A 12,649-nucleotide genomic window follows, 5' to 3' on the forward strand; every position below is an offset into this window, starting at 1 on the left:
CTATATGTAGGCATTACAACATCAGCAAAACTCGATGCGAGTATGTTGCTGATAGTTTTGCTATAAATCACGTGAGATTTACTAGTTTGAAAATTCAGCTTTTTTGCCTTTTGGCCAATCTGATCCCTGCTCTTAAAATTTTGTTTTTGTATCCCCGTAAAAAAATAATAAATAAACGATTCATCCCGGGTGAATTATGCTGAGTTTTTTCAAATGAAACAATAAGGCTCTCCCTCTATCAACTTTACAGGAAGTCAAACATTATTGTAAATTTATTCTAACTGATCTTTATTTTTTTGATGAAATTTTTTTTTTCCTGGTGAAGTTTTTTTCTGAATGAGCAAGTAGAAAATTTTATAATGTAAATAACTTTTAGTGCTGTTAAATGCATGTTTTTATTAAAGTCAATTTGAAATTTAACTATGGACAATGATTTTTATGAATTTTTAAATTTGGATACAAAGTTCAAAATTTTAAGATAGCAAAATTGTTTTTGAATATATGAGAAAAAATGTATAGAAATTTACCAGTCATAAATGACTTTTATTTGTAGTAACAATTTTTGAAAATATTGTCTTACTTTACCCTATTTTTGTGTTGATTTTTTAATATAATTTTTAATTTTCGCAAATTATGTCTATATTTTCACAAAATAGGTACCTCTCCAAAAAACTAGACAGACTCGGGTAACTTTATTATGAAAATATATTTTTTTAAATCATTTTTGGAAGTATTTACATGACATCTCTCTCTTCCATTTATATTTTATTATAAATTTTTATGTTATTTTTAGTTAACAAACCTTTCTCATTTTTTATGCTTCTCACATGCTTTGATACCAGAGCTCATACTTTTTCCTCATATGTGGGAGCTGCCATGGCACATTAGTGGCTCACCCAGCTTGTCTGGGAAGCAGGGTTGCCACAGGCCACTAAAATGCAACTATTTTTAGCCCGAGGCGACTACGGAAACTTCTTTTGTCTGAAAAGGTTAAAAAAGCAACTATTTTCAGGTGAAGGAGACTATTTGGAGACTTTTCTGTACTCCGAGCTATGTTTTTTAGCATAAATTGGTTTGACAACTTGTGGCCAGCGAACAAAAGCTTATGAACGCAATGAATCTTTTTTTTTTACTTAAAAATTTTGAAAATTTTGAAGTGCAAATATACACACTGGTGGACAAATTTAAGAGATGGAAAGCATTTTCGCACATTTTGTATTTTTTTCAGCTATTTTATTGCTTCAAATCTTTCTTTACTCTGTTTTTTAAATTTAAAATCAATAAATATGAANGCAGAGTATGACAGTTTTAGTCATGCCTATGATTTCAATGAATATTATTATAATGCTTTTTTAAATTTAGTTTTTTTTTTCTTTTTTCTTTTTTCTTTTTTTTTTTAGAAAATAGTAACTTTGTTAAGTCATGAAATATTCTTGCAATACCAGGATATTTTTAAGGTAATTGTAGATAGTTTTTTTTAAACTAGATATCAGCACTAATCAAATACGTGTATTTGGCAAAATAGGCTTTTTTATGACCGTTTTCTTGAAAGTTAACCGATCGTTAAGGTGTTAAAACCTGAGTTGGCTCGTTAAAAAATAGTCTTAATATTCTATCTGCCAAATATTTTCGATTTTTTTGTTAAATCTGAGTTCGATTGTATTCAAAATTATTTGTATGTTTATTAATTTACAAAATTTTCATTGCAGGCTCAGAAGCCATCTGGTACCAAAATGGATGATACACAACAACACCTCAGTAAGAATGTGTCTCAAAGCAGAAAAAGCATTGAAGTTGAGTTAAAAGTAAAGAATACATTATCAGATATGAGTGTGTCTTCCCCTAATATAAAAGAGACAATAAAAGATGATTCAGAAATCTTAAACCAATTGCATGTTTCGGCCCGAAATGACTCTGTCGAAATTTCCTCTCAAACGACAAAGGAAACACAAATTATAAATCAAAGCTCTTACCAAACAGAAAAGGAAACACAAATTACAAATCAGAGCTCTTTGCAAACAGCAAAGGAAACACAAATTGCAAATCAAAGCTCTTCTCAAATAGAGAAGGAAACACAAATTACAAATCAAAGCTCTTCTCAAGTAGAGAAGGAAACCCAGATTTCAAATCAGAGCACTTCTAATGAAATGAATTTGAAATCTAGAGAGACACCGTTGTCGACAATGGAAAATAAAACTCAAATGGAAAATAGCACAAGCAAAGACACGAAGGTGCGGATAACCTCGGAAGAAGAGGCACGAATCGCTTTGGCTGAGAAGCGCAGATTAGCCAGAGAGCAGGCTGAAAAAGAGGCAGAATTAGAACGGATAAGATTAGAAGAACTAAAGTAAGTAAAGAACTCATAGTACAAATCACAGAAGGCGATGTATTCAATAACAATTCAAAGTAAATATGCCATAACAATTAAAAAGTACTCAAATTACAAAAAGGGTATCCCCGCAACTGGAAAGTCATGAAATGTCATGATTTTAACCATTTTTTAAAAAAAAAAATCATGAAAAGTCATGGATTTAGGTCGTCGAGAAATCTAATTTTTAAAATGGAATTTACCCTCTCCCCCCAATTTCATAGTGTTCTAAATATCTGAATCTGTAACAAAATCCCCACTCATAGTCATATTTGATTAAAATATAAAATGTTTTTATTCTGTTTTTTAAAAATGAGCATGTTTTTTCAAAAAATGAAAGAAAAAACATCATTTCTAGAGCAAATTATCTTTTAAACTTCTGTGATTTCAGAATTTTTGTTATTACAAATAATAACAAAAATTCTTATACAGGGGTCTGTCCAGGCCGAATTTACTACCATTTAGCGGTACCTTCACAAATTCAATTTTAGGTGAAACGGTAGTTTCACAAAATACGTTTTCTTAAAATTTTATTTTTGTATCCCTTAAGAAACGATACATCCATATTTTTGTGTAGATTTTTAAATATAATTTTTAATTTTTTACAAATTATGTCTAAATTTTCACAAAATAGGTTCCTCTCAGAAAAACCTAGACAGACCCCTGTTATGTATAATAATCTGTATAATTATTATAAATAATCTGGTAAACCAGAAAAGGCTGAATTTTGGGGAATTTGGCTACACAATTGTTTTATTAACTGGCAGGAAAATATAATTATGGTAAAAAGAGAAATGATATTAGCATGTCATTATTGCATTAAGTGCTGTTTTCTGATTTAAAAAATTGGAAATTATGGATGAAAAAACTGATTTTTTGGGAATTTGGCTACACAAAAAACTCGAAAATTGTTTTATTAACTTGCTTGAAAATATAATTATGGTAAAAAGAGGAAAAAAAAAAGAGAAAAGATGTCGCTATTACATTAAGTGCTGTTTCTGATTTAAAAAATTAGAAATTATGGAAGAAAAAGCTGAACTTTTGGGAATTTGGCTACACAAAAAAGTCATTAGAGTTTCATGTTTTGAAAATATCAATGATTTAAATTTATAAAGACAAATTTTTTGAATTGCGTCATCACTGATTTTACTCAAGAAAGTTTCAGAAATTTTGATTTGGGCTCACAATCACCCCTGTAATAGTGATTACGCAGAATATTCAACAACAACAACAAAAATCGATTGAATACCAAATACTTGATTGCCATACAGCTTCATTTTTTCTGAAGAAAATATTAATAAATATAATTTTTATCTGTAAATAAGTTATTTAAAATTAATCAAAACTATTATTGGTTGAAGGGAAAGGTATAATAATTTTCCATTAGAAATATTTAAGATGAATAAAAACTGACGTTAAAAAAAGGAAATTCTCTTAATTCTTAAAACAAAACTTTAATGCTTATTAATAATATTTTCCGGGAAAATATTTTGAAAAAATATAGTCTATCAAAAACGCTCTAAAATATCATTAAAGTAAAAGATTATGTACTAAAGTGAAACAGATAAAATAAAAATTGATCTTTTGACAGAAAATTTTAAAGCTTAGCATCTCAGTTTCCCAATTATACTGTATTTTTTTAAGAAAAAAGTCTAGTAGAAACCCTTTTATCTGCTATCTCATGATAAAATCGACAAAAACAAATTTTTTTTTCTAAGAGCACTGTTTCTTCGTTATCTGTCTTAGTGTAAAGGAAAATGTGACAAAAGAATAGAGAAATGCTCCGTCAAAATGCTGTGCTATAATAAAAACAGAAAATATCAAAAAGTGTTGAAAAAATAACCAAATTGACTTGATGATGAAAAAAAATCAGCAGTTCAAAACAAGTATTCTTCATATTTCGCTTTCTTATTAGTCTTTTAGAACATAAATTTGCTAGCGGATGAATATTAGAAATTAACTATTTCTAATAATGTATGATAAAAAAATACTATTTTTGATTATTCTTAATTTAATTTATTAAAAAAAAAACTTTGTCAATAACATACATACTTTGCTGAATATTTGGCCTGGTACATTCTTAGAAGTAAAACTATTTCTACTAATGTACAATAAGGAATACTATTTTAGATTAATTGATCTTTTATTAATCTATTCAAATTAACAAAAACTACTTCAGAAAATATTTTTACTAAAAATACTTTGCCGAATTATTGGCCAAACAATCGCAGCCGAATGCGTTATATCCGTAATTAATAGTGTTGGAAGAGAATGCCAATAGACATGCTTTGTTTTATTAATATTTTTGTTGAGTTGTTTTAAGTTATTGTTAAATTTAAAATATAAATGTTTTTATTAACAAAATCTACTCACTTTTCTTCTTTGTTTTATATTAATATTTTTCTATCAAATAAGATTCATTTACTTTTGGAATGTGAGACTTATTTTTAATATTATTTTTATTTGCTTAGCTAATTCTTCACATGTAATAAAAAAAAAATGTCTTTATTCATGAAAGTTCAAATTATTCTCGGCTATTTTTTTTAACCTATAATAAAGCGTTGTTGCATTAAATTGATGTTAAATGTTTTTATTGATTTGTTCTTTTTTTACTGAAACATATGTACTTTTTTTCAGTATCATGTTTATTTAAGTAATTTTTTTTTTTTCCTTGGATTTCTGTCACATTGTTTAACAAAGCATTTTCTTTCCAGCTCTGTTAAATATGACATAAATTTATGTGTTCAAAAATTTAATTTTTAAGCACTCTACTGCTCTGATAATAATTATTTGATCTGCTTTTAAAACCAAATTTATTTGTTCCGAAATACATTTTTTTTTCTGCTTTGAAATGGTGCTGTTCCATCCTTATTATTATTATACAGCAAATTATTCTGCAGTCTGCTGAAAAAAGGTTATAATATAAAAGTTTCACTTTACTTTAAGGCCTATTTTATCTTTTTTAATTATTTGTCTATTTTAAACAATAAATAACAAATCATATGCCTTATCCCATCTAATTTTTTTCTCTGGGAATAAAAACCTTCAATATCACTAAAATAAGATATTAAAAAAATCACATGCAGAAGAATATATTCAAAAATTAAACTTATAAATTATAAAAATATATTTGACTTAAATCAATGATTTTCTTAATTAAATTAATTAATTTAAATTGCAATTTTAATGTGAATGTTTTTGTACTTTTTTTTTCAAAAGTGTATATTTTTAACAGGGTATGATTCAAATCACTTGATTTGAATAGTTTGTATTTTTTTAATCTCTCTCTCAATAATGTAAATAAATAAACCAACTGAATCTTTTTTAAAGAAAGTGTGGTTAATATGTTTGTTAATTTTCTAGAGTTTCTTGAATAAGACTTAAAAAGTTGAATGTCCAAAAAAATGGTTTAGAATAAATTGATGGTTCTAATAATAATTATAAATTTCTAATGTAAGCCAATTGTTCTAAACCAGGGGTTGCCAAACTTTTTTGATCATCGACCCCTACATAATTTTTCGAAATCTCCATCGACCCCCATAAAAGTAATTTTCTGTTAATTAAAATAAAACTCTATTAGATACTGTGTTTGTACATTTATTTTATGATTTTGAACATTTATTAAAGTAATAGTACATAGTGTAACAATAGTTTTATGAAAAATATATTAATGTTGAAATATAAATACCTTAATATTTATGAAATAATAAGTAATTATAAGTAAGTAGAAATAATAAGTAAAGTAACTACGGATTTATTGCTTCTTAATCAATGACATGGGTGTGCCTGGTGTTTTTTTTTCTGCAAGGTTCGTTATATTGGGTTCAAAATTGGTCAATTTTAATCTTAAATCCCCTCGAAACTCCACATTTAATTTATTTCTGTTCTTAGTTAAGATTGAATTTACGTGACTGAAACCGGCTTCAACCATATAGGAACTTGGAAATGCTATCATAAATGGCTGAGCTATTTCGTAAAGTCTTACATATTTTTGCATTATATTTATATTTGTCCAAAATTTGCTTATTGTTAAATTTTTAAAAAGCGTCTTTGCTTCAAATCCCCATAATAATTCAGCAAGCTCATCTTGCAGGTTGATGTCCACGTTTTCAAATTGAGCAGAAAATGGCACAATAATCCAATCAGAGATGTCAAATGTTTTCCAAATCAACAAAACGCAGTTTAAAATCGTCGCTCAATTTTTGAAGATTACCTGTATATATTTCCAAGTCTTCTATTATTTCTAATTGTCACATATCTGAAAAATACTGATAATCCTTCGAACAATCGACCCTTCCGGTTCGGATCGACCCCCATTCGACCCCCGCTTATGTTAAATAGACCCCTGGGGGTCTATATAGACCACTTTGGCGACCTCTGTTCTAAACCATTTTTTGTTCCGATTTTACACTTTTTTTTTATTTGAGTATAAATTGAATCCTTCTGTAAAATCTATCTCTCAGAAATAGACAAATTTAAACTGTTTCAAAAGTAGTTTGTAATCACTACATTATTCAAAAAAATAATTATAGTTACTACACTTGTTAAATTATGTAGTTTGCTACGAATTTTTTTTTTTAAATTTTTCTACCTCAGTTATTGTTACACAATGAAATAACATAAATTTATACTTTATTTGTGAAGGAGGCAAGAAGAAGAACGCATAAGATTAGAAGAAGCAGAACAGAAAAGAGTCGAAGAAGAACAAATTCGCTTAGCTGCAATTCATCGACAATTTGAAGAAGAGAAATTGAGGAAAGCCATTGAAGAACAACAACAACGAGAAATGGAGGAACAGAGGCGAAAAGAAGAGGAAATGCGACAAGTAGATTGTTCTTCCTTTTTACTATTATTATTTATAAGGACTAGGGAAGTATATTTCCCACCAGCTTTTTTTTTAAAAAAAAACTTTGTTTGGAAGCTGTTTTCCCTCCTATGATTTGTACCCATCTACTGATTACTTCAGAAAAAATGAAGGTTTTTGTTTACTATATTGGAAAACTTTTCTGCCTGTCATCACTCAAATTATCTGCATTCTGCCCATGGTAAATTTACAACCGTTTAGCGGTACCTTCACAAATTCAACTTTAGAAAAAATGGTAATTTCACAAAATACTGTTAAAAAAGGCAAGGCCCGTTTTCGTTGCAATCTATGGAAAAGAAAAGCTTTTCCGTCGGCTGTCTTTTACGAAAAGGCACCGCGTGTTTGGTCAGATATTGCAATGTAGTAAGCCTAACCGGTAGCTTACGCTGTATCAAATCGAACTTTTTTTTTCCCCTGCATTTTTTAAAATGGAACAACGAGGCTCTCCCCCATAAACTGTACAGGAAGTTGACATTCAAACATTATTTTAAGCATTCAAACATTATCTTAAACACTATTGTAAATTTATTCTTACAGAGCTTTATTATTTTCTATGAAACTTTTTTTTCTCAGTCGAATTTTATTTTGTATGACTTAGTCAAAAATGTTTTCATAATAACTTTTAGTGCTAGTACTGTTAAATGTATGCTTTTATTAAATTAAAGTTGAAATTTAACTATGAACGATGATTTTTATGGATTTTTAAATTTGAATACAATTTTAAGGCCAAAATTTTACAATAGCAAAATTATTTTTGAATGTGTGAGGAAAAATGTATAGAAATTTACCAGTCATAAATGCTTTTTATTTGTAGTAACAATTTTTGAAAATATTGTCTTACTTTACCATATTGTGTTGATATTTTAATATAATTTTTTATTTTCACAAATTATGTCTAAATTTTCACAAAATAGGTACCTTTCTAAAAAATGAAGTAAAAAGAAAGTTAGACATTAATATTGATCAGAAATTAATATTTAAGTAATGGTTGAGTCCTTTACTTGTATTCACCTGCGTAGACTTATTATAATCATATTTCTTATAATTATTTTTTTATAATTACTTTTCTTTAATATTTAATCTATCTTTTCTGGGTAATATTATTTTTTATGGACAATTATTGCACGAATGATTTGCTTTGTGTTAATTTTTTGTCTATGCTTGTTTATGTCATCTGATAAATCTTTTTTATATGATGTGTGCTAGGTTTGAAATGTAGTGTTAAATTAAAAATCTCTTTTGATGAAATTTCTAATGAAAGGTAGGTGCTGAAATAATAAATGAAAGATTAATCACCCGTCAAGAATGAATTGTTTATACTTTAATTTGGTTATTTCTTAATATTAAAGCATTGCAACATGCTTTTGCAGAAGGCGGAGCGAGAAGAGCTCGAAAGAAAAGCTCGAGAAGAAGCTGAAAAACAGAGAATTGAGCTTGAAGAAAAACTTAGAAAGGAAGAAGAAGAAAGAGCTGAACGAAAAAAAGTAATCCAAAATTTTTTATCCCTGTATTTAGATAATCACATTTAGACGAGCTCAATTATGCCCACAGTAATGTAAACCCTTGTTGTGTTCCAAATATATATATATATTTATTTTTTTGGCAGTTATTGAAATTAATTTTCACACGGTTTTTAAAAATTCCGATATATTTCAGATAATATGAGAAATTAGAGTATTTTCTTTTTGACTCANGGGTTTTCTGGATACCGGATAAATGGTTCTCTACTGTATGAGAAATTAGAGTATTTTCTTTTTGACTCAGTCTAATACTCTAATCTCTTCATTATTTTTAAATATGTGTAAAAAAAAATGGCACTTTATTTTAATTTGCGTAAAAACTTCCCAGATATTTTCTTTGCAAAATTTCACTCTTGTTCATTTTTACATCTTTCGCAACATACCAGGTTCAATATATAAAATTAAATACAAAATTGAACAAGGATATTTTATCAGAAGTTTTTGCTGCTGACACCCAAATTGCAGAATTAAGACAAAATTTGTAGTTTTCTGTGTTGACAAAGTGAAACAAAATGCTGCTTTTTTAAGATATTTATATGATACATTTCTATTGTCATTAAAACCATGGTACCACATGGTGCATAACGTTTTTAAAAAGTGCTTAATGGTGCTTATTTTCAATTTTCGTTTCTTAAAAGCTCTTAAAGGTGCTTTTTTCAGGGTGGCCACCCACCTGGAAAACCTGGAATTATCAGGGAATTTTTTTTTTACTGGAAGAAACCTGGAAAAGCCAGGGAAATTTGGATAAAAAACTTGGAAAAATCAGGGAATGTCAAAGAAAAGCTGGAATTTTTCTCTTAGTTTAAATTATTTTACCATCCGTTATATCCACTTTTATTTAGACGTAAATTTATTGTAACAAACTTGAAATATTATCAACTCAGCAATACTTTTGTTGCATCAAAATTCTCTTCTTTTAGTCTGTGGGCTTAATTCATTATTTGTTCAAGGGACAGGTTTCAAGTTGGTCAACCAGATGACCAAAATTTTAAACTTAATATTAAGTAAAAAAAATTAAGATTTAGAAATAATGATTTTTAACTTATAAATATCAGTTTTCAATAAGTCATAGGCTGTTAAATGAATGGCAACATCATTTGAAATTTTCAACCGTGAAAAGGGAATCTGTAATAAAGTACAGTTTTTTTTTTAAAAAAAAATCACACTAATAATAGAAAATGGAAATAATAATAATTAAAGTAAACCGTAACAAAACAGGTTATCTTGCACAAATATTTAGAAACATTTCTCATTTTAATTTACAAAAAAAAATTCTCAAGATACGCTTTTGATGTTTTAAGTGCAACACCAAAATACATAATTAATTGTACTGTAGCACTAGGATTTAATGTAATCAAAACAAATTTCTGTTTAAAGCAAGATTTCGTTAATATAATTATTTTTATTTTAAATTAATAATTAATTATTTTTGCACGCCACTCAATCAGACACCACTACTTTTCTTTTCATTACATTTGTTTTTATTTATTTTCATTTCTTATTTCACCTTTTCTTTATGAAATGAAGTAAAATATGAAGAGAAGCAATATAAATATTCCTTAAGGTTAATTTACAATAATATATTTCAACTCAGTAACCTAATAAAATTTTTGAAACTGTTCTGTAATTTAAGTTATTTATATTATAACTTAAAATTAATCAATGAAGTTTTAATCTATTTTTTTAAAATTTAATTTAATATATTTATTTGAGGTAAGCATCTCAGTTTTAATTTTTTTAGTAACAATTTAATTTCATTTAGAACGTTTTAAATCAATCATTTTGCTTAGAGCTTGAAAAATGTATGTATTTAAAGAAAAAAAAAAATTCAGAACATTCTGTAGTTATTTGTTTATTTTTTAGAGTAAAGAAAAAAAAATATTGAACTTACTTGCATAGCAGACTACTACAATAACTATTCAATCCTATTCAATTTTTAGGTAAATGGGATAAAAACTATTTATTGGGCCTGTAATTAGTCAATGAAACTGGAATTGGTATTAAAAAGAAATAAAAATTTATTCTGGAATTCATATAAAAAAAAATTTCCAAAAATTTGGCCCATCTTTTATACTACAATGGGACATATGCTCTTTCTTGTTCACTGCTAGCTATGCCACTAAATAGAAATAAAAAGCATATCGATAAATATTGTCTGCTACAAAAATATTATTTAATTTTATGCAGGCAATAAATAAACCTATTATTATAATTTTCCTTGTGCCCAGAAAAATATGTTATAGGCTAATAATACAGTAATAAAAATTTATTTTTTTCCTTTCAATGTACAGTGATTTTTTTTTCAATAGTATTTTTTTTTTATTGTATATAAAAGCAGCGAATTTAAAAGTTTTTTTTATTACATGACCTTTAAATGATTAAATTTAAGAAAATATTGCTTAAATATGAGTTTTATTTGTATTGTTGTTATTATATTACATTGATGTTAATGTATTACATTGTTGTTAATATACGTTGCATAGTTAAAATGAATGATTTTTTTAACTAACTTTTAGAAGGTGGAAAATGTTATAAAACATATTAATCTGACTATTCCAACAAGAAATAGAAGACAATATAAATTTAAAGAAGCTGTTTAATTAAAAAAATAACATTTGTAGCAATAAGATTAAAATTAAAGTAATTTTCAGTAAATGAAATACTACACTATTATATTGACTAATACACTAATATTGGCACTTTTTTTGTACCTATACTACACTTTAGCAGAAAAAAAAACACTTACCTGGAAATTTTAAGATTTTTACTGGAAAAATCAGGGAAATTTGGTACCTGATTTGAGTGACCACCCTGTTTTTTTTTATTGGCTGTTTATGAAGAGTGTTTGATATTCCCTTGAACAAGATACTTTTTCTTTACCATGTCGATTTTTGGCATGCACTATGCAAAAGCGTGGTTTTCACAATTTATTCAACCACAGTCTATTTCGGTGTATCGTCGGCCCATAGCATATGAAAGAGGCAATCATTTTACATGTTTTATCAATTCTTGCTCACGCACGACGACCGAGCTGAGTTCTGTGAGATTCTAGCACTCTCATGTGTTACTCTACTGCATTTTGCTAGATATTCTCAATTTCAGGCTTCTTTTTCCACCCTCATTTTTCGAACCGAAAAATCTCTCAATCTTTTTACAGTGGCTGATATAATCAAGAGAAAGGTTCTTTGTCAGAAACTAGTTATTTTATCGTGATCATGTAAAAGCTTTGAAAATTATTTTCCATTTTGTTAATATATATTGTGCTTAAAAAGTACTTAAAATGTGCTTATTATTTGTGGAAAGAGATGGCTATGCACCCTGGTTTAGTCGAAAGTATTTCTAATTTGAATTCTGAATGTATATACATTTTACAGAGGGTGGAACAAATTATGGCTCGTACCAGAAATAAAATGGCATCCAACGAAACTTCAAAACCAAAAGAATCCCAAAGCAGTGATCTCAGTAGCAAGAAAGATCCCATTCCAGATCTACTCAATAATACTGAATCAATAACGACGAATGGAAGAAGGACCACCTACGAGGAAGACAGTGCCAATAATCACTCTAATGGATATCATGAGGATATGAGCTGCACTACTAGGTACTACACTAAACAAGCTTTAAATTTCTTATGACTTTTTATTTATATTGCAGAAAAGTCAGTGCCGGATTACCCATTAAAATAGATTTTTTGAAAGTAAATTAAGAAAAACAATGATTTTTTTAAAAAAAATCTATTTTAAAAATATATTTTATGATTATAAAATGTTGTGATTATTTTTCTGTTCTAATTTAACAAAATAAAATAAAATTTAATTTATTATTATCTATTTTTATTTTAAATATACTTTCTTAAATGAAAAGATATATAAATACTTTTATATTTAGAGATTAAAA

At 27.3% G+C, this 12,649-nt stretch overlaps 1 protein-coding gene across 4 annotated transcripts in view; it reads left to right on the forward strand.

Moving 5' to 3' along the window:
* The window catches only part of LOC107457054 (ensconsin), a 71,330-nt gene that overhangs the window by 43,638 nt on the left and 15,043 nt on the right, over positions 1-12,649 (forward strand). For all 4 annotated transcript variants that reach the window (XM_071182940.1, XM_016075096.3, XM_071182939.1 and 1 more), the window contains exons 7-10: positions 1,710-2,347; positions 7,013-7,193; positions 8,603-8,716; positions 12,127-12,353. In XM_071182940.1, the coding sequence (XP_071039041.1) occupies positions 1,710-2,347; positions 7,013-7,193; positions 8,603-8,716; positions 12,127-12,353 (1,160 nt within the window). The remainder of the gene's footprint in view (positions 1-1,709; positions 2,348-7,012; positions 7,194-8,602; positions 8,717-12,126; positions 12,354-12,649) is intronic.

This window comes from Parasteatoda tepidariorum, chromosome 7 (assembly GCF_043381705.1).
Source record: "Parasteatoda tepidariorum isolate YZ-2023 chromosome 7, CAS_Ptep_4.0, whole genome shotgun sequence".
Lineage (NCBI taxonomy): Eukaryota > Metazoa > Arthropoda > Arachnida > Araneae > Theridiidae > Parasteatoda > Parasteatoda tepidariorum.